This window comes from Vulpes lagopus, chromosome 2 (assembly GCF_018345385.1).
Source record: "Vulpes lagopus strain Blue_001 chromosome 2, ASM1834538v1, whole genome shotgun sequence".
Taxonomy (NCBI): Eukaryota; Metazoa; Chordata; class Mammalia; order Carnivora; family Canidae; genus Vulpes; species Vulpes lagopus.
Window position 1 is genome coordinate 131,046,786 of NC_054825.1, and position 23,629 is coordinate 131,070,414.

Sequence of the window (23,629 nt, forward strand, 5' to 3'; positions counted from 1 at the left end):
TAGTATCTTTAACTTGTCAGATGACCATAATTTATAGTTCCATACCTTCTGAATATTGCTGGAGCCATGTTGCACAGTTGTTTTCCACAGCCCACATAAGATAGAGTACAACAACTAGGATTACCAGCTCCTGTATCAGCCTACTGATAAGGAGTTTTCTTTTTTCTTTTCTTTTTTCTTTTCTTTTCTTTTCTTTTCTTTTCTTTTCTTTTCTTTTCTTTTCTTTTCTTTTCTTTTCTTTTCTTTTCTTTCTTTTCTTTTCTTTTCTTTTCTTTTCTTTCTTTTCTTTTCTTTCTTTTTTCTTTTTTCTTTTCTCTTCTTTTTTAAGATTTTATTTATTTATTTTAGATCTATTTGAGATCACATGTGCATGCACACGAGTGGTGGAGGGCAGGGAGAGGGAGAAACAGGCTTCCCTGCCTGATGTGGGGCTCAGTCCTGGGACCCCAGTATCATGACCTGAGCCAAAAGCAGATGCTTAACCGACTGAGCCACCCAGGCGCCTCTGATAAGTAGTAAAGATGGGGTTTTGTGTGTATGTCTCCAGTTGTGCTCCTTTCGTGAAATGATTAACAAGATACAATTCTTTGTTACTAATCATACCGGATTAGGAGAGGTAACTTGAAAAGCAGAAGCTAGGATTCATCAGCCTACCATCCTCCCCAAGCCATGCAGCCTCAACCTATGAAGGCACACTCTGACCAAGTGAACATGGTTCTACTGTACACTGTCAACGTATGGCTAATGTCTAACACAGTCTCATTAGTTACTGTGAATGCTGCCATTGCTTGTGCACAAAAGTAAAAAAGAAAAAATTCACCCCAGTCATGAGCTCTTAAAGAATTCTAGCATCAGCTTCTGAGAAACCCTGGACTAGATTCTGGGACCTCTGCCTGCATTGTTCTCCAGGAACTGAATGTGTCTATGCTTGCCGGTGGAATCCGGCAGCCTTTCAGTCTTTTAAATCTCTCCCAAATGATGAGATTGAAATTGGTGGATTTAAGTCACAGCTGGAACTATAGCTGCAGGGGTGTCTGGGAAATTTTCTTTTTTTTCTCGTATTACAGGACAGCACACTAAATGGAAATTGGGATAGGTATTGTGTACCAGTATACTATATCTAGCGTATTGTTAGATTTTTAAAAATGAAGACTTTTTTTGCTCATTTGTGTAATAAAAGTTTCTCAAAGCAAGTCTTTGAAACATTGGTTGGGGACGCCTGGGTGGCTCAGTGGTTGAGAGTCTGCCTTCGGCCCAGGGTGTGATCCTGGAGTCCTGGGATCAAGTCCTGCATCAGGATCCCCACGAGGAGCCTGCTTCTCCCTCTGCCTGTGTCTCTGCCTCTCTCTCTCTCTCTCTCTCTGTGTGTGTGTTTATTTATGAATAAATAAATAAAATCTTTAAAAAAGTAAAACATTGGTTCACTCATTTAAAAGATTTTTTTAGCACCTGCCATGTGCTGGCTTTGTTCTAGATAATTGGGAGGCATTTGGTAAGCAAAGCAAATTTTTGCCCTAATGGATCTTTAATTCTAGCAGGGAGATATAGATAATAAGCAATACACAGAGTTTATTAATCAGTTGTCTAGTTTACAAAGTGATTAAGACTAGTGAAATATTGGCCAGTGAGATATTAGGTATTAAACCTTGTGATTTCTTATTTGGATATATCAAGAACCTTGGGTTGCTACCACTTTGTCCTCAAAACCTTGAGGAAATGAAGGAACTCATTTTGGTTGCTTTTGTCATCATCAGTGGTGATAAGCTGGTAAGGGACTGGGATGAATTTGATTACAGGACTGATATATATGATTTAATGATGCATCTATTGAACATTCAGAAGCTTATAGAACTAAACTGTTCCCTTAAAAGTTGTTTCGACACATGTTCATATGTAATCAGTTATTGAATAGTACAGTTTTCAGTGTTCAATTATTTTTGAATCATCCTGTATTAGAAGGTGATAAGAGCTCTGGAAAGACAGTAGATTAAAGCAAGGGGTAATGGATATATTGGAGTCTGAAGGTAATTTACAGAATTAAATAGATTGGTTGAAGTAGGCTTTATTGAAAAGGTGATACTCAAGCAAAGGAAGTTTGGAAATTGGTCAGTCATTACGATTTCTAGCAGAACATTTCAGATGGAGAAAACAGCTCCGTCAAGGTGAGAATTGGAGGAAAGCAAGGAAGCACAACCAGTGTGTCTAGAGCAGAGTGAGTGAGGAGAGTTGTAGGTAGAAGATGAGGTCAGGGAAGGGAAGGGGTGGGGGTATTCCCCTAGGGCCCTTAATGCCACTGAAATGGGCATCATCTCAGGACTTTGAGCAGAGTGGTGACAAGATGACAAGATTTACCTGAGGATGGTTTGTTTTTTTTTTTTTGTTTTTTTTTTTGGTCTCTTTCTTTCCCCCAAGGGTTTAAAAGGATTAGTCAGGATGTTCTGTTGAGAATAGACTGTAGAGGGGTGAAGACAGAAAGGAGACTAATTAGGATGATTGGTTTGTCCATGGTAATAGATATGGTAAAGTGATCAGATTCTGGATATATTTTGAAAGTAGAATTATTAGGTCTTGCTTATGGATTGGGTGTGGGATGTAAGGCAGGAGTCAAGAAGGATGTTAAGGTTTTGGACTGAGATTTAGAGGATTGTCTTTACAGTTAGAAAAGCTGAAGGTGAGAGCACATTTAGGAGGGAAGAGCAAGTCAGATCAGTTTTGGTTATGTTGAGTTTGTGATATTATTAGAGATCTAAGTGGAGATGTTGGGTAGTTACGACACTGAATGAGGTCACCAAGGAAGACACTGCAGTTCTAAAAGGACGAGGAAGAGCTAAGCTTACTTAGGTCATTCAGTGAAGGAAACAGTATGGCCAAATGAGGAAAGTATTTCCAAGAAAAGGGAGTGACCAGTTCTATCAAATGCTGCTGATAGGACAAGTAAGATGAGGACTGAGAATTGACAGTTGAATTTAGGGACATGGAGGTCACTGGGACTGACATGTGTTGGGGACAACCTGACTGGAGTGTGCTTAGGAGGGGAAGAGAGGACTTGTTTACAGTGTGTACAAACAACTCTTTGCTTTCGGGAGGGATGAGAAATGGGACAGTAGCTGGATTGAGGAAATAGGAGCAAAGAGTTTATTTTTTTCTTCAAGACATGGAAATAACAACATGATTTTATGGGGATGAGAATGACCCAATAAAGAGGAATGAGTAGATTATACCTAAACTTAATGGTCAGTTTTTATAGTTAGGCCCTTGTACATAGTCTCAGTTTCTTTGCCTCTTTCTTGCTTTGTCACACTTGGTTGGCAAATCCACAGACTTGCTGAAATGCGGTACTTCTGCCTCTAAGTGCCTGTTTGTGTTACATGATACTATGATGAACACAAACTTTTAAAATACAGAGTTTTCGTGTTCTCTGGGGGCACTCTGGCTTTAGGCTATAAAAAGGGACCATAAGGGACATAGTGGCTTAGCTCTAAGATGATGGGGTTGAGAGCTGGCCTTTTTCCTGGGAGACTCTTTAGTCCCAGAAAGCAGAATTCTTTGAGGTTGTTTCTTTGGTGAAGATTATTTGTCAGGAATTCTGTGATTTGCTGTTGAACATTTTCCACAGTGGTGAGGTATGGGATATTGAAGAGGTAAGAAGTTACTTAGAATTATAGAATTTTCATTAGCTGTTGAGCAGTCTCTTCCTCTGTTGTGCTTGGCATCTCCATGTCCCTGGGTTCCAAGTTCCCTGAGTTCTTCTGGACAGGATACCTACCCTGTGGACCCCCCAACCCCCCGCCCTGACTTTAGTTTTCCTTTTATCACTGTGGGCTTAAACATAACTTCATTTCTCTTTATTACTTTGCTGTCTACTTTATTCTAGTCCTCAGAGGGAGAGGACATGAATGCCTGTTGTCCAACTATTATTTTATTGTGAGTTGGAAGTTCAAATCATTTCTTTAACTGTTGAAGTGGTTGTGACGTAAGGTAAAGCATTAACCTTTCCAACTATCAGCTCTAATAATAAGAGTCACAGTAAACTTTTCATGAGATGTGCTATTAATGCACTTCTAGAGAAGGTCCTACCACTCAACAAGTAGAAGTAACTTAATTAACCTTATGTTTATGGCAGCAGTAATGCTTTTGAAATCACATAGGATTTTTTTCCCCCTCCTTTGGATTTTTGATTCTTAATTTATTTGGAAAGGGGAAAAATTACTTTTTTGTAGTCTTTTTTTTTTTTTTAAAGTCAATTAATTTATTTAAGATTTTTTTTTTTTTTTTTTTTAAGATTTTATTTATTTATTCATGAAAGATAGAGAGAGAGGCAGAGGCATAGGCAAAGGGAGAAGCAGGTTCCATGCAGGAAGCCCGATGTGGGACTTGATCCTGGGACTCCAGGATCATGCCCTGAGCCAAAGGCAGATGCTCAACTGCTGAGCCACCCAGGTGTCCCTAAAAAGTCCATTAAAAGAAAGAATTGTCAGCACTTTTAAATTTCTTGCCGACATGAAGAAGTCCATGTAATTTTTTTTTTTAATTTTTTTTTAATTTTTATTTATTTATTATAGTCACAGAGAGAGAGAGAGGCAGAGACACAGACAGAGGGAGAAGCAGGCTCCATGCACCGGAGCCCACGTGGGATTCGATCCCGGGTCTCCAGGATCGCGCCCCGGGCCAAAGGCAGGCGCCAAACCGCTGCGCCACCCAGGGATCCCAGTCCATGTAATTTTTATATGTAATCCCAAATTCATGTTTTCTTTCTTATAATTGAGTTAATGAGAAAACTGAAAAAAAAAGTGTTTTATTGAAGTGAAAGTTAATTGAAGAAAAACATCCAGAATACCTGTAGCTTCTAAATCTACTACATTCTTTTTCTAAATCTTTTTAGATTCTTTTTCTAAATCTACTAATTCTCTACATTCTTTTGCATGTTTGTTTCCCTTTAAATATCATTCTTTTTCTAAATCTACTAATTCTCTACATTCTTTTGCATGTTTGTTTCCCTTTAAATATCATTATACTAAATGTTGTATAAATATGTGAGAAACTTGTTGAATTAGCATTTTTTTTTTTACGTCTAGTGATGCACCAAAATTCTGCTTCAGTAAGCATTTATATATAAAATTAAAAGACGTCCCAGAGTTTTGTTTTGTTTTTTTCCTCTTTTTTTGGGGGGGGGGGGTGAATAGTTACAAAATAAATCTGAAATGTTGTAAATATTCTATGAAACGAGATTTAAAGTTTTAAAGTGTATAATGTGTACTTTTTAATGATAAAACTTGTATTGACTGAAGGAAAATATAAAGTATATTAAATGAGATGATTTATAGGTAGTTTTTACTGTCTAAACAATTTGTTATTAATAAGTGTTCTTACGTATCTACCAGTATTTGATCACTGTGTGAGTAGTGGACAGTAAGTACACTGCTGTGGTTTGTTTATTCTAAGGAGGAATATAAAATTGGAAAAAGAGAAATTGAACTGTCTTAAAAGAAGTCTTAACACTAGAGCATATACTATTTTAGTTTTTTTTTTAAATTTTTGTAGCTCCAGGATTTTGATAACAGTTTACTGGCTGGTTTTAGATCATGTAATTGAAAAATGTGATCACACATTTTTTTGCATATTGAGGTAACTTGCCAGAAACACATAAAAATCAAACACTCTCCTTTGGTTTCCAGTGTTATCTTCTGTTGCTCATAATAAAAAATTTCAATGGCATGGCTTTTATGATATCTAATATATAGAAACAGCTGTATGTTTAATATCATTAACATTTTTTCTTTTAGATTATCTGCAATGATGAAATGAAGTAAGTCAAGATGAGCAAGTTAAAAGTGATATCAGAAAAAAGGTACTGTAGTGCTAAATACCAATATGTGTCAGTTATGGAAATAATACATGAAGTGGTTATTTGAAACTCCTTATTTGAATGTATTATTTGTGTTTAAATAATTGCATGTTGTATTGTATTTATATATTTAAACTAATATTTATTAATGCTTAAATTTTCAATTAAAAGAGTCAGCAAACTATGACCCATAGGCCAGACCCCATCTACCTCTTGTTTTTGTATGGCCCATGAGCTAAGAATAGTTTCTAACGTTTCTAAATTTTGGGGGGGGGGGGATAAGAATATTTATGACACATGAAGTTTATATGAAATTGAAATTTCTGTGTACATAAATTAAGTTTTCTGGAACACAGCTGTGCTCCTTCATTTATTTATTGTCTGGACACTTGCTCTACTGTAGCAAAGTTGACTAATTATTGACAGAGACTGTATGGTCCATTGTGCCTAAAATATATACTGTCTGGTACTTTCCAGAAAAATTTTAACTAATCCCTGAGTTAAAGCATCATCTCTATTAAAGCTCTTATGTACCAAGAAATTGTCCTTATTAGCAAGGTTTTACTGTGGATTCTTTCAGTTAAAAGTTAGACAAACTGATTCTGTTTTGGAATTTATTTTTTAGCTAGATTGCTTAACACTGTTAAGTCTCAGTTTTCCCATCTATGTAATGAGTATAATAATAATGCTATATTATGAAGTTGTGAAGATAGTGTGTAGCAGGCTAGTAAATGACAACTTATTAATATTGGTAATCAGTTTTGCTTTGTAGCAGTGTTGTAGGTTATATTTACATTTTTACAACTTTGCATTTACAAGTATGATTTGACTCTTTTAAAATAAGTAGATACAGTTTAGATAAGATTTGTTCCTTATTACGTCAAGTTTTCCAGTTATTAACTATATAATACATTATAACAAATTTCATTGTTGAAGTATTTTTATAATTTGTATAGGAAAGGAATTAGGGACTGATTGTGTTTTATTTATTTTTAAATTTGTCTTTTGAAGATTTTATTTATTTTGAGAGAGAGAGAGAGAGCAAGGGGGGGGGGTTGGTTTGTGTGGGGGAGGGGCAGAGAGAGAGGGAGAAGCGTGTTCCTGGCTTAGCAAGCAGGGAGCCCAATGTGAGGCTTTGTTCCAGGACCCTGGGATTATGACCTGAGTCGAAGGCAGATGCTTAACTGACTGAGCCACCCAGGCGCTCCCAAATTTTAAAATCTTTATTTATTTTTTAAAAAGTTTATTTATTTATTTTAGAGAGCAAGTTTGTGCGAGTGAGTGGAGGGAAGTGCAGAGGGAGAGAATCCTGAAGCAGACTCCCTGCTGAGGGCAGAGCTGCACATTAGGGTGGGGAGGAAGGGGTGGGCTCCATCTCATGACCCATGAAATCATGACTTGAGCTCAGTAGGTTATCTCAGACTTGGTTTTTGCTCAGCTCGTGATTTCAGGGTTCTGGGAAGCCTGCTTGAAAATTCTTTCCCCCTGCCCAACCCCCCATGTGCACTTGTGCCTGCTTTCTCGCTCTGAAAAATAAATAAATAAACCTTAAGAAAACAAAACAAAAAGAAGGAGCACCAGCCAGCCACTTTTTGGATTAGGTCAAATAAGTAATGGTAGTTCTGTTGATTAGCTAAACTATCTAAAATGACTAGATTGTTCCACATGAATAGGAAATTACAGTTTGACAACTTCTGGCTCCTAGTATTGGTTTTCACTTTTTTCTCCTGAGATAGATTTTACTGGGTATTTATTTTTGTCGCTGTTTTAGGCTAACTAAATTGAGATCACTGCAAGTAGCCTTCATCTAAGAGAAATGATAAGTTCTACTAATACTTGTCATATTGCTCTGTGAAGAAAGCTGGATGCAGAAAGATGAATTGAAATAGAAAAGGGTTAAAATCTCTCTTTTGACTTAATCTTTTGATTTTATTTTCTCTCATATACCTCCTTTCTTACGCAGTGTAGAATCCACTATCTGTCATTACGCTCTTGAAAAGACCTGAGATATCTTTTACCTGACTTTGTATTTTTCCCTTACATCCATCCGATGAAGCCCTCTGGATAAACCTTTATTGAGCAGCTAAATGATGTTGGGAGGGTGAACTAACTTGAAAGATAACACTAAAAATTACTGCTCATTGGCTTGAACTGAGCCCAGAAAACTTGCAACTATGGTTTTCTGGAAAAGTTTATTTTCTCAATTTTTTATGATTATTTTATACTTTCTTTTTACCCTTTAAGCTTTTGAAATCCTCAGATGTCTCAAATACAGACCCTCAACAAATGGCTTTCCCTCATGGTATCACAGAGATAATACAATCTATTATCCTCATGTATCTTACACCTTAAATTTATGTATTCCCCTTTATTTGATCCAATCTTCTGCTTACCCTCCTGCTATTTATACTCCAGCAGAGAATGTGTCTCTTTTCTTGTCAGGTATTAATACTGACACCAGTGTTCATTGATGTCACCTCCCCCCTTTTTTCTTAGGCTCTTTTAATCATTTATTTTTCTGACTTGACTCATTTACCGCTTTATTCCTTACTATTTAAACAAGATCTGGGCTTCCCAGTATATAGACTCTGCTCTTCTGATATATATCTGATTCCCTTAAAAACCAAAAAATTTGAGATACTCTGTAAATGCAATCTACATCTCATTTCAGACACTCCAACCACCCCTGTGTAGTTTCTGCCTTACGTGGTATACCAGGAGTACTTACTAAGGCCACCTATAATTTTTAAACAAATTTACTGAGATATAGTCATCATGCAACAAACTGCACATAGTATAGTTTGGTAAGTTTGGCTTATGTATATCTGCAGAATCATCCTTTCAATCAGTTGGTTTTGTATCTTTGTCAAAAATCAGTTGTTCATGTATGTGTGGGCCTGTTTTTGGACTCTGTTTTATTCTACTGATTTAGATGTCTATCTTCTAGTGCTGATACTTCTCTGCCTTGGTGACTTTATAGTGAGTCTCAAAATTAGTGTTGATCTACCAGTTTTGTTCTTTTATTTCCAAAATTGGGTCTATTTTAGGTTTCTGTGCATTTTCATATGAATTTAGCATCAGTTTTATAATTTCTACACATTAGCCTGCTGGGATTTTTACTGGATTGCCTTGATTCTGTAGATCAGTTGGAGAATTGAGTGTTTTTTTCCCCAAGACTATTTATCTGAAAGATAGCACAAACAGAGAAAGCAGCAGAGCAGCAGAGGGACAGGGAGAAGCAGACTCCCCACTGAGCAGAGAGCCTGCTGTGGGGTCTATCTCAGGACCCTGGGATGAAGGCAGCTGCTTAACTGACTGAGCCTCCAGGTGCCCCAGGGAGACTGTTGATACCTTAACAACACTGGGTCTTATTACTCTTGAGCATAGCATATTCCTTTTTTTATAGTCATCTTTAATTTTTTAAAGCAATGTTTTGTAGTTTTCAGTGTACTAGTTTTTCAGGTTGTTTGTCAGATTTGTGTTTTCCGTGAAAATAACGGTTCTTTGGGGGGTCCCCAATAATTTTTTAGTGTAAAGGTATCATGAGACCAGCCCCCCCAGTCCCTCCCCACAAAGCTCCAAACATGATTGAGAACCTTTGACCTAGCCTATACTAACTTTTACATTAAGCTAAAAATGAGGAATGTGATACACCAGAGTGGCCATATATCAGGGCAAAGCAGTTAGCCACAAACATGTACTTAAAATCCCAGTGGAACATGACCAGAGAAGTTTTAAAAATAATGAATATAAAATAATTAGCATTTAATTAGCTTTGGTGAAGGAATTTAAAGGATAACGACTAATTATTGCTGATGGTACTTTAATTTAGACAGTTTAAAATTTTAACAAGCTTTTACTGGTTGTCCGTAACAAGTCACTTGGTAGTGTTAAACTAGAATTTTTGTTGAAGAAGTCTTTTCTGCATTTAATTATAAGAAGTAGTCAGAGAAGTAGTTATTATTCTCTTCCAGTTAGAAGATTATTGTTTTCCAAACTTACATATTTAAATATTTAACACTTTTTACAAAAGAATGATAATGAAGTTTCTATTTTTCATTGTCCTTTGATTTATGATGGAAGAAAATAAAGTATGTTTAGTATTTGGGGAGAAATAGTAAAAATGTAAATAAAGCAAAAGTAATAAAAGCAGGTTCAAAAAGACCTCTAAATGAGGAACCGATATTTCTGAAAGATAATATGCATTTTGGAATTAAAACCTTACTGTTTGAAATTAAATCTTAATTTCTGTGTGTCATCTTTAAGTCTAAAACTTTAGTGTATTTCTATAGATTTTTTCTGCTGTGAGATGTTTTTACCTTTTTTTTTTTTTTAATGAGGATAGCTCTGTTACCTGCATTTTAAGGTAAAAAAGGTAATAATGATATGAAGATAGGTTCTATAGTGCTTACAGTTGCTTGGGAAATTATTTATTGCAAAGGTAGTATCTGTACATCATTGGGACTTTTGTAATATCCCAGAACATTTATGCTTTATTTATTTATTTTAAGTATTTTATTTATTTATTCATGACAGAGAGAGAGAAACAGAGAGAGAGAGAGAGAGAGGCAGAGGGAGAAGCAGGCTACATGCAGGGAGCCCAATGTGGGACTCCATCTCGGGACTCCAGGATCACGTCCTGGGCCGAAGGCAGGTGCTAAACTGCTGAGCCACCCAGGGATCCCCACATTTATGCTTTTAGAAAAATAGTTCTGAGAGTAAATTGAAACAAAGCAGTAGGAGACCACTACAATGAAACAAATATTTGATTGATACTGTCTTGTTTTTTAGTGATTTCATTTAGAGAGAGAAAGAGCGAACGAGTGAGCGCACAAGCAGGGGGAACTACAGGCAGAGGGAGAAGGAGAAGCAGGTTCCTAATCCCAGACCTGAGCCTAAGACAAATACTTAACTGACTGAGCCATCCAGGCACCCCCTGAGTGATACTGTTCTTAAAATACCCATTTGAAAGTTAACTGGATTTGATGTATTTCATATGGATTATATTTTCAATTCCATGATTTTCTCACTACTTAATAATTAACAATCATAAATCGAATCTCTGAAGTTTGGTCTTAGCTTCATTTTGATTCATCTAAAAGTAGGGTAAGCAAGGGATATACACCCTTTTCTGAGCCTTGTTATTTAAACATTTTCTCAGTGTAGTTGAGATTGTCCATTTAATAGCTAGATAGCTTATCCCCCCTCCCCAGATTTTCCAAAGTCTAAAAATAATTCAGGAGTGGTACAGCTGCCCTCTGGTGTTCACCCTATGATTCTTTCAACATTACTGTCACAGCCTTCAGCAGCTTTATATTTTAAGAGCTGAGTTGGGGTGGCTTAAAATATTTTGTTAAGTTTTCATTCTGTAGATGAGAAAAGTAGAAATAGAGAGGGAAATTGATTTGCCTATGTTCTCAATTTCTGTTTATTTGCCTCCCTTCAAAAGATTCATTCCTCTGTTCAGCCATCCATCATTTGAAGAAGCATGATTCTCAGAAAGGAATCACTTAGATGAAAGGTTTTCTTTTACTTTTTTTAAATGTTGTGTAATTAAAAATTTTTAGAGTTACTGATAAAACAAATTTTTAGTTGGGAATAGAATTGAATGTGTGTTATGCTCAGTGTGTGTTTTGTATGTTTATGAATTTTTTGAATAGTTAGATGTTTTATTAACTACTGCAAAATAATGAGATGACTTTGGGGATCCCTGGGTGGCGCAGTGGTTTAGTGCCTGCCTTTGGCCCAGGGCGCGATCCTGGAGACCCGGGATCGAATCCCACGTCGGGCTTCCCGTGCATGGAGCCTGCTTCTCCCTCTGCTTCTCCCTCTGCCTATGTCTCTGACTCTCTCTCTCTCTCTGTGACTATCATAAATAAATAAAAATTAAAAAAAAATAATGAGATGACTTTTTTCCTGAGATGACCATTAAAAAAATATTAATTGGAGAAAATTTAAGAAACACTTAGTTATTAAATATCAGAATTTGGTTTCCTTAATGCAAAATTCTCTTAACTCTGGGTTATGGAACTGTTTTTAAAGATGTATTTTGCTCCTTAGTTCTCAAACTGTGGTCTCTTAATACCATTTATCACCAAAAGGAACCAGGACTTTTTGGAGAAAGGGCTGATTCTAGGTCAGGAGCATAAAATGTGCAGGATAAGCCTAGAGGAGTGGTTCTCAGATTTTTTTTTTAGCTCAAAACCTCTTTATGCTGTCTTAAATTGATGAAGACTCCAAAACGTTTTTGTTGATGAGTTATTTTATCCATTGATATTTACATTATTATACATTAAAACTGAGAACTTAAAATTATTCATTTATTTTTTAAAAAGGGTTTATTTCTTTTTTTAGAGAGTGCACATACATGTAGTGGGGGTGGGGTAGTGGGAGAGGGGGAGAGAAGCTTAAGCAGACTCTGTGCTGAGTGTAGAGCCCGATGAGGGGCTTCATCTCATGACCCTGAGATCACAACCTGAGTTGAATGAAACCAAGAGTCTGATACTTAACCAACTGTGTCACCCAAGTGCCCCTATTTAATTCATTTAAAAATGGCAATAAACCAATTGTATAATAACATAACATTTTGTTTTAGAAATAACTGTGTTTTCCAAAAAATGAAGACTAGCATTATTTTACTAAATTTTTGCAAATCTGATGTGTGGCTTAATGGGAGATAGCTAGATTCTCTTACCCACTTCTGAGTTCAATCTGTCATGTAAGCATGTATTACATATATAATATGTGCACATATTATACATGCATATACAGTTTGTGCATGTGTGGTGTTCTTGTTATAGAATATGAAGAATATCTGGGCTCACATAGATATATAATTAGAAAAAGGAGTACAGAACAAAAGGCCATTTTAGATAATTGTATATAATGTTCCTTTGATTTATGATAGAGGAAAATAAAGTTGTGTTTTCAGTATTTGTAGAGAAACAGTAAAGATATGATTAAAGCAAGAGTAATAATTATAAATGAGGAATAAACACAAATGATAATAATGTACTTTGGAAATAAAGCTGTATTGTTTGAAATTCAAATTGAAATGGATATTCTTGCTAAGTAATAGTTTTCTTAAAGGTTAATTGCAATGTGGAATCTGAAACTATATTAGTGAACTTTTTGTTCTCTGTTACATTACATTCCATTGGCTCTTTTGCACTTTGAATAAATTTTTTCCCATATTTAAATTTGTAACATCAGCAGTGGTCATTTGGAAATATTGGTTCCATAACTAATGCAGATCTTCTACATAGTGGTACATTTTATTACACAGTATTAAAAAATTGCATGTATTAATATCACCAATGATTTTTATCAGAAGAGACATAGGCAGAGGGAGAAGCAAGGTCCTCATAGGGAACCCAACCCATAGGGACTTGATCCTGAATCCTGGGATCACACCCTGAGGTGAAGGCAGACGTTCAACTGCTGAGCCACCTAGGCATCCTGAAAATTTTTTTAAAAGTGGTCTCCACACCCAGCATGGAGCCCAATGTGGGGCTTGAATTTATAAACCTGAGATCAGGAACTAAGGTGAGATTAAAAGTTAGATGTTTAACCAATTGAGCTACCCAGGCACCTAGAAAAAAAATTTTTTTTGAAGATTTATTTATTTATTCATGAGATAGAGAGAGAGAGAGAGAGAGAGAGAGAGAGGCAGAGACATAGGCAGAGGGAGAAGCAGGCTCCATGCCGGGAGCCCGACGCGGGACTTGATCCCAGGACTCCAGGATTGTGCCCTGGGCCAAAGGCAGGCGCCAAACTGCTGAGCCACCCAGGGATCCCCTAGAAATTTTTTTAATTAGTGGGAAGCTCTCAAGGCTTTGATGGTAGATCCACATTTTTTGAAATTCTAAGTTTAGCTCAAAAGCTAAATTTTATCATTGGCAACAATCTGTCAGTTGTTCCTTGAAATGATAGACTCACTTTGTTCATTTCCAAAAAAAAATGTATGCTCCAGTTCCCCAGTCTGAATAATCTTTGTCATTTGTTTTTTAAAATGTCTTTATTATTATTTGACTTGTTATTCGAAGTAAAAATGATGTTCTATGAAAAAAGTGGCTAGTTTAGTTTGCAGGACTTGTTATAGAAGGTTATAGTACCACTTCTTTATAAAGAGTTCACATTTCCAAGTCAAGTCTTCATCAGGTTAGGCCTTTAAATTCAACTACCAGTTTACAGAAAATATGGAGGATGGACAGTCATATTAATTATGCTGTGGATGTATAATTGGTAAAGTGTGGAATGTGGGGAACTATAGGATAATCGAACTGCTTCAACAAATCGTGAGAAAAAAAAGTAATAGGAAATTTGTCGATAAAAAAACAAATGTTGGGACGCTTGGGTGGCTCAGTGGTTGAGCGTCTGCCTTTGGCTCAGGGCATGGTCCCAGAGTCCTGAGATCTAGTCCCACATTGGGCTTCTGACATGGAGCCTGCTTCTCCGTCTGCCTGTGTCTCTGCCTCTCTCCCTTTCTGTGTCTTTCATAAATTAAAAAAAAAAAAAAAAAGACAAATGCAATACATAGACCTCATTTGGTTTCTCATTTGTACAAAGAAAATGTGTGAGAGATGAACTAATAAATTAAGAAAATTGAAGTTAGACTAATTTTGATATTAAAGGATTATTGTTACTATTTTTGGTACGGTAGCGATAGTGTAGTTATATAAGGAATCATTCCTTCCTCCTGCAACATTGGAAGAAAAAAATATGTACAATGTTAAACACGTAACATAGATTTAATCTCTACGGAATTTTTTTAAAAAGATTTTTTAAAAATTTATTTATTCATGGAGACACAGAATGAGAGAGAGAGAAGAGGCAGAGACACAGGGCAGAGCGAGAAGCAGGTCCCATGCAGGGAGCCGGACGTGGGACTTGATCCTGAGTCTCCAGGATCACACCCTGTGCTGCAGGCGGCATTAAACCGCCGCGCCACCAGGGCTGCCCCCAGAATTTTTTTATTTAAAAAAATTATGAAATGTTTCTGAAAACCAAAAATGATAGAGAATAATATAATGAACACCTGTGTACTGGTCACCCCCTTAAGAAATAAAAAAAATTACAAATGCATTGTGTACTATTGCCTGATAACATTTTTCTCCCTTATCTGGAGATAATTACTATGCTGAATTTGATGGTCATAATTTGCATGTGTGTCTTTATGTGTAAGAGAGTATGTGTGTATATAATGTTTTCTTATATATTATGTATATACACTAAAGAATATATTGTATTGAATTTATGTATCTTAAAACTGTTGATATTACACTGAACATATTCTAAAGGTTTTTTTTGGGTTTTTATGATGCTTAAAGATTTATACATATCGATATGTATCTTTATGTCTATGCTATACTGGCTCTGGTAAATGGGAAATATTGCATTATTTTAAATGGTTAGGTACATCTTTAAATGTATGCTTAATGTGTATTTTCAAATTTCAGATACCTTTCAGTTAAAGTAGCTCCAAATTTAAAGCATTTGGCATAGTTAACCTGAAAAGAACATACTGTTTTTCATATGTTTCTAAATATGTATTGTTTGTGCTATTCCAGCCAATGTTTGAAGTACTGAATTTGTAGAGTAAGACAAGCAAGGTGTTTTACCTTTGTGGAGCTTACATAATTTCAAATAGGGATAAATTCTTTATAGGTACATTTTAATATCAGAAGTGGAGGAGCTGGTGAGGAAATGGTCACATGATTGAGTTGCAGCCTGAAATGAGAAGTTGCCAGCTTTAAATAGAGCTGAGTGAAATCACCCTCCAGATTGAGAGGACAGCAACCTTGTGTTTGGGGAAAAACTTGCTGTATTCAGAGAACTGATAGCCATTGCAGCTGGATCCCAGTGCATGAGGGGAATGTTGTGAGAGATAAAATCTGAGAGGTAGACAGAAGCCATAGACAAAGGGCCTGTCTAGTAGGCTATGGTAAGTAAGTAAGATTTTACCTAAAGTCTGAAAGGAAGCCATTGAAGGGATTCTTTTTAAGCTGGATAGCAACTTGATTAGATTAGTGGTTCTACAAATCTATGCATGTGATCCACTGGCCTAGAACTATATACTTAACCACTGTCAATTTCCTGGTTTTTGCTGTGTAGTAAATGTAACCATTGGGGAAACTAGATGAAAGGTAGTAGGGACCACTCTACTATTTTGCAACTATATATACTTAACCACTGTCAATTTCCTGGTTTTTGCTGTGCAGTAAATGTAACCATTGGGGAAACTAGATGAAAGGTAGTAGGGACCACCCTACTATTTTTGCAACTTCCTATGAGTATTTATAAGTATTTTGAAATAAAAAGATTAAAAAAATTACTGAGAAAATGGATTATTGGCAAGCAATAAAGAAAGCAGACTAGTTATAAGGCTATGATTTCCAAGTGAGAGATGATGATTGCTCGGACTTGAGGAGTAATAGTAGATACGGAGACAAGTGGATGAAGTTAATATGTTTCAGAGATGGAGCTGATACTGGTTTGGTGTGAGGAAGGCAGTTCAGATTTTTTCCTGAGCAATTGGTGGTTTCATGTGGGTTTGAGAGCGGTTAAGATTGGAAGAGGAATAGGTTGAGAGGAGGAACTAGAAAATGCTTTATATTGGGCTTGTTAGGTTGGGTAAGCTATCAGGGTGAAGCTGGAGTTGAGTGTAGGAGCCAGGTAGTATTTAGATCATAATTACAGTGGTGGGATTACATGAGATCACATTGGCAGAAGAATGGAGAGAATGAAAAGAAGAGGGCTGGGGATAGAGCTGTTGATAAATCAGTATCTAGAAATGTATTACAAGAGGAGGAGCCAATAGAAGGGATCTCAGAGAGGTGGTGATAGGAAGAATATAAAATAAAGAGAGAGTGGAGTCATTGAAGCCCAAAGAAGGAAGTGGAGGAAGAGGAAGCTATCTGATTTAGATAGTGCTGAGATACTGAATATGATGAGTAAGGAAGTGACTACAGGAGATTGGGAGACCTCAGGGTGTAAAAGGCAAGCTTGAAAAGTGAACAGAACATGAGAAAATGGAGAGAGCAAGTACAGGAGCCTCATTCAAGGAGTAGCAGAGAAGTGGCGTGGTTGGTTGCTAGTGGGAGCTCTCCTGCATCATATTAGTGTGCCATTGAGTATGATCTAGTTGAAAGGGAGAGAGGGGTGATGAATCAGGGAAAGATTAATCTAAGGAGCAAATACATTGAGAATGCAGGAAGGGCTACTGGGTCAAGTATATAGGGGAGGGGTTGTTCTTTTTTGAGTCTCAACGTACTAGCCAGAGAGCCTTTAAAAACAGCAGAGCATATCACTCTTCTGCTCAGAAACTTTCCATCCCACTTAGTGTAAAAGTCAAAATCCTTACATTGGCCTGCAAAGCTTTAAATGGTGGCACCCCCACCTCTGACCTCATCTCTCACTGTTACTCTCTTTAAGTCTACTCCAGCCACACTGGCTGCCTCACTTTTAACTCAGTACAGCGACCCCTGCCTTGGAGTTTTGGTTGGTTGTGACTCCTTCCTGAATAGCTCTTTCTGCAGGTTTCTTCATGGCTACTTCTTTCAGGGCTTTCCCTCAGTGATACTCGATCAGTGAGGTGTTCTCTGACCACTAAAACTGCATCCCTCGCCCTCCACCTTTTATTCCGTCTAACCTGCTTTTCTTTTTCTTTTTTTCCTGCTTTTCTTTGTAGCAGTTCCCACCACCTTAAATATTGTATGATTATTTACATGTTTATCTCTCACCATTAGAATGTTCAGTCTGTAGGGAGAGGAATTTTGTTTTGTTTACTATTGGTAATACCTAGAACAGTTCCAGATGTTCAAATGTATAATGAGAACAAGGAAGAAAGAATGTGGGTAGAGAATCAGAGAGATTTAAGGATGTGGTAGTGGGAAGAAAAGTGTGTTCCTGTTCGGGCTTGTAATACAAAGCAGGGCACTGAGAGTGGACTAAGAGGGGAGGGATTATTAGAGTTTTGAGGTAAGCATAGGAAATGTAAGAAGTATTCTTGAAGAGTCGAAAGGTGAACTTTGAAGGTGTGATGTAAGATTGCTGGACGGGTTGACATTTGTGGTTTTCTGAAATGAAATGTGTTTCTCTTAAATTAATAGAATTTTAGCTGTTTTTTTTTTTTTTTAAAGATTTTATTCATTTGAGAAAGAGAGAGGGCATAAACAAGGGGGGATAAGTAGAGAGAGAAGGGGAAGCAGACTCCCCATCGAACCAGGAGCCCCATGTGGGTGGGTCTCAATCCCAGGACTCAGAGATCACAACCTGAACCATCTGAGCTACCCAGGCACCCCAAATTTTAGCAATGTTAAGCTGTAAAACAGAATAAGGAAATGTGGCATAAATCCTTAATGTTTTTAGAAGGTAGTTTTTTTTTTTTTTTAAATAGAGATCTTTATAGTTTTGAATTTACAATTGGTGTAGAATGTACCCTAATGTAAAGTAACATTCTTTTTAGCCTTACCAATAATTCTCGGATTGTGGGACTCCTGGCTCAGCTGGAGAAGATCAATACTGAATCTACAGAATCAGATACTGCCAGATATGTTACATCAAAAATTCTTCATCTGGCTCAAAGTCAAGGTAAACTTTAATCTTTTGTTTTTGAAATACTTTATCAATTCTTCAAAAGTAGGTGCTAAGAATGTTCAAACTTTTGATAAATAGATGATTTTCTGTAAAAACTGAACTTTCTCAAGTAGACTCAAGAGGTAGAAAACTGAATGACTGTGGACGGAATTGCTATTCAAAGCATTGTTTCTAAAAATGATGATTAAGCGCCCCCCTCCCCCATTCTCAAACAATACTTAATTCCAGTGCTTCTTGTTCTAGAATGTTGACAAAAAGATGTCAAGCAGCACAGAACACTGGTTACTAGTGGATCCCCACTTGAGTGCAAGCTCTGTCATTCAGTGGTGGGGTGATCTTAGGAAAATTTTGAGTTCCTAGGATTCAGCTGTACCAGCTCTGAAGTAGAGATAAAAGATATCAGTGATTATCATGAGTTTTACATGAGAAACATGTAAAAAGAATTTTAAAATGTTCAATAACTGGTATCTGTAATTAGGCATCATTTTTCTATTTTATGAAGTTAATACTACTGAATTGGTATCAAAACCTTGAGAGAGTACAAGAGAAGAAAGGTACTGACTTTGTACTTAGAAACATAAATATGAACAATTTCAAATAAAATGTTAGTGAAGTAAATCAAATGAATTAAAGTACATTAAAAATGAATATCACATTGCTAATGAGCACTTCAGGAGTGTAAAATGGTTTAATATCAGGAAATATAACATTATTTGAACAGGTCAAATAAAATCTATGTAATCATTTCAATAGATACTAAAAAAAGGAAATTAAGATTCTGGAACTTGTGGTTGATTAAAAAAAAAACAAACCTGATTTTTCTTTTTTGAAATAAGGGTAAACCAGCAGTTACCTTAATATTTAATAGTATATTGAAGGCATTCTGTTAAAATTAAAGTTCAGACATTTTATAATTAGTTTTTAATTTTAAAAATTATTTCATTATTCTGGAGTTTCAGGTCCTTTAGTAGGCGTTTACCATATTCAGGAACTCAGTATGTATTAACTCCTCTTCATGGTCATAGACCATTTTGATAACTACCTCCTATGCAGTCTATGTTTTTAAAGGGTAGTTGACAGCACTCCAAAACCCAGAAGAGGTCTTTAATAGATGACATTTGTTTCTAGCAAAATCTAAGATACCTGTCTGTACTTTTAATTTTTTTATTTTTTAAAAAATTAAAAAAAATTTTTAAAAGATTTTATTTCTTTATTCATGAGAGAGAGACAGAGAGAGAGGCAGAGATACAGGCAGAGGGATAAGCAGGTTCCATGCAGGGAGCCTGACGTGGGACTCGATCCCGGGTCTCCAGGATCACGCCCTGGGCCGAAGGCAGGCGCTAAACCACTGGGCCACCGGGGCTGCCCAGATTTTATTTATTTATTCATGAGAGACACACAGAGAGAGAAGCAGAGACACAGGCAGAGAGAGAGAAGCAGGCTCTCTGCAGGGAGCCTGATGCGGGACTTGATCCTGGGACTCCAGAATCACACCATGGGCTGAGAGTGGGCGCTTAACTGCTGAGCCACCCAGGCATTCTACCTGTCTGTACTTTTTAATTCAAGAACTCCTATATTGGAGTCTAGCCTTTGGAAGTAATTGTGCTTATCATCTAAGGTAGACGTACAAGGATGTATAATTGTATTAGTGCGAAGTTATATGTACCAAGTATATTCACTGTCTTCTAATATGAAACCTCCTCAAAACCAACACAAACAAAAGAAAACAAATTCTTCAGACCCATAGATAACACTTGTGTACACTGCCCCCACCACTGCAGACATTTCCCACAGCCTGGAAGCCCCAACTCTCTCGCATCACCTCTGAAAAATGACCCCGCCATACTACTACCAGAGGCTGCCCCTCTACCCTGCTACTCCCCACTGGGGGTCCAGGCCCTGAATGCTGTCCCCTAGGTTGTGTAATACTGTGATTTCGTTTATAGTACATTGGATTAGCCAATGAGAACAGTGTAACTTAGTAGTGGAAGACTGTCCCATCATCATTTATAGGATAATTCAGTTGGATGTCCCATTTGAGAGAGAAAGATTAGAAATTATAGTTAAAGAAGAAATGCAAATAGCCAGTAAACCTGTGAAAAGATTCTTTAACTCCTTGAAAGTTGGGAATTGCTAATGAAAACAACAGAGATACTTCTCACTAGTTAGATTGGCAGAAATTAGAGAATAACAGTATCCAGCATTGGGGACATGGAAAATAGGATATTCTCATGCACTGTTGATGGTGCAATAATTATTACTAACTTTGGAGAGAAGAATCTAGCAATGCTTATTTAAAGTGCACTTGCTTGCTGACTCTCAGGAATATATTTGACTAAAATAAAAATGCTAGTATGTAAAAGAATGTTTGAGGATGTTTTGCCGCATTGTTTGTAATACCAGAGATCAAGATACTCCCTAACTATCCATTAGTGAGAGAATGGTTGAATTAATTTTGATAAAGCCAAATTGTGGAACATTAAAAGTATAATAACTTCATGCAGTTATAAAGAAGTTACTTGTGATACATCTGACAGATACTTCCTATGTGGAGCTGTATGAATTGCTTGGAGTCCCTAAGTTTGATCTGTTATGTAAAAGAGCAAGTTTCTTTGGTTCATATAACTATATGTATAGCCTCATTTTTGTACAAAGTAAGTGTTATATACATATGTAACACTTATATGAACAAGGCAAACCCCACAAAAACAGAAGTATGCATACCATATTTTTAGCAGTAGTTATCACTGGGATAGCAATGGAGGGGAATGAGGTAAGTTCCTGATTTACTTAAGATACTTTTCTACTGTTAGAATTGTTGTAATAAGCACATACTACTTATGTATTTAAGTGATTTTAAAAAAAACCACAAATACTTGTTAATGTAGTGGAGGTATATACATTTCCACAATTTGACGCTAGTTTTTCCTGAGTGCATTACATTTTCTGTCTTTAAGAATATATTACTTATTACTTATATTTAAGAATATATTACATATTATATATGCATGGTACTTTTTGTAATTTACCCTTAATTTTTTCCCTAGAAACATAATTATTATCCATTTCGTGTAGATGGTCTAATTTGTTGGCATGTATCTCTTGGTAGTAATTCCTTTATAATCCTCAGTTTCTGTCATTCTTGATTTTTGCCATTTGTGTCATCTTTCTCTTTTCTTGATCTGTCCAGATCAGTGGTTCTGGGCCAGGGGTGATTTTCCTCTTCACTTGCCCCAAGACACTGGCAATGTTTGGAGGTGTTTTTGGTTGTGAAATTTGAGAAGGGGATTGTTACTGGCATCTGATAGAGGCCAGGTTGCTGCTGAGCATTACAAACACATAGCATAACCCCTTTTAAGAAAGAATTATTTGGCCGAAACTGACAACAGTGCTGAGATTGAGAGACCCAGGTCTAGGTAAATATTCGTCAATTTTGTCGATCTTTTGAAAGAACCAGCTTCTGGTTTCATTAATTTCCTCTATTTTCCTTTTTTTTCTATTTCATTGATCCTCCATCTTTATTGTTTCCCTCCTTCTGCTTGTTTCAACTTTGATTTTCCATTTTCTTAAAGTGGAGCTTTGATAATGGATTTTGAGACCTTTCTTTTATAATGTGGTCATTAAAGCCATAAATTTCCCTGTAAACACTGCTTTAACTGCGTTCTACAACTATTAATATATTTTTATTTTCATTCAGTTCACATGCTCTAATTTCTTTTGTGATTTCTTCTTTGGCCCATGGATTATTTAGCAGTGTGTTGTTTAACTTCTCATTATTTTAGAATTTCCCAGTTTCTTTCTGTTGTTTTCTAATTTAATTCCACTGTGGTTGGAGATTTGTATGATTTTAGTCCTTTTGAATTTATTGAGATGTATTTTATGGCTTACTATATGGTCATTCCTTGGGAATGTTCCATGTGCACGTGAATGTTCCATCTGCTATTGTTGGGTGGAGTGTCCTATTAATGTTGGTTAGGTCACGTTGTTTGATAGTGTTGTTCAGAACTTGTATACCTTATTGATTTTCTAGTTAGCTGTTCTATTAAGACTTGGGTATTGAATTCTCTACCTATTGTTGATCTGTATATTTCTCTTTTCAATTTTGGCAGTTTTGGTTTATATATATTTAAGGCTGAGCCACCCAGGCGCCCTCCTTCTAGCCAATTTGTATTTTTGAATGTAAAGTAGATAGCAGTTTGTAGATAGCAGTTTGATGTTCTCTACCTATTAATTTGAGCATTTAGTTTGATAACATTTAATATAATATTAATTGGACTTAAGTCTACAGTTAATTTTCTGTTTGTCCTTGCTGTTTTCATTTATTGTTTTTTATTGCCCTACCCTCTTTTGTATTATTAGTAGAACAGTTTTTAGAATTCCATTTTAATTTACCTATTGACTTACTAGTTATACCTATTTGTAATTTTTAAAACTCATTCCTCTGGAAATCAAAATAAACAATCATTAACTTTTTGCACTGTGCTTGGAATTAATAATGTAACCACATATGAAATTTAGAAACCTTGGAACCTCAATTACCCATTTATATTTACCATTCTTCAGCTCTAGTTACGATACATATCATATCTATATACATTATAAGTCCTGAAAGACAATTTTTGCTTTCGGCAGTCTTGTGTATTTTAAAGATATTAAGAAGAAAAATGTAGTTTTTTATGTTTACTCACATATTTACCATTTCTGAAGCTCTTTTTCTTTCCTAAAGATATGAGGTTGATCTGGCATAATATCCCTTTGGCCTACAGAATTTCCTTTGGCATTTCTAGTGGACAGGTCTGCTGTGGAAGAATTTTTTGTATCTGACAGTAGATTTATTTCACCAAATTCTTGAGGGATATTTTTACTGGGTATAGAATTCTGAGTTGATGGTTTTTGTCTCTCAGCACTATAAAGTGCATGTAAAACAGTGCTTCCACTATTTTGTGGCCTCTATGATTTCAAAGGAGATGTCTATTATTTTTGATACTTTGCTTTCTGAAAGTTATGTGTCATTTTTCTATGATTGATTTCATAATTTTCTACTAGTTTTGGTTTTCAGAGGTTTGCATATAGTTTTCTTTGTATTTATCCTGCTTGGAATTTGCTGAGCTTCTCAAATCTGTAAATTTGTGTTTCTATAAATTTTAGGAAATTTTTACTGGTCAAAATTTGTCTCTTCATTTTTTT

The 23,629-nt window shown here is 36.1% G+C and overlaps 1 protein-coding gene across 3 annotated transcripts in view; it reads left to right on the forward strand.

Annotated features, from left to right (window-relative positions):
• AGTPBP1 (ATP/GTP binding carboxypeptidase 1) overlaps window positions 1-23,629 on the forward strand; it is a 174,944-nt gene that overhangs the window by 28,582 nt on the left and 122,733 nt on the right. For all 3 annotated transcript variants that reach the window (XM_041743506.1, XM_041743508.1, XM_041743507.1), the window contains exons 2-3: window positions 5,784-5,848; window positions 18,312-18,436. In XM_041743506.1, coding sequence (XP_041599440.1) covers window positions 5,817-5,848; window positions 18,312-18,436 — 157 coding nt within the window. In that variant the 5' untranslated portion in view covers window positions 5,784-5,816. The remainder of the gene's footprint in view (window positions 1-5,783; window positions 5,849-18,311; window positions 18,437-23,629) is intronic.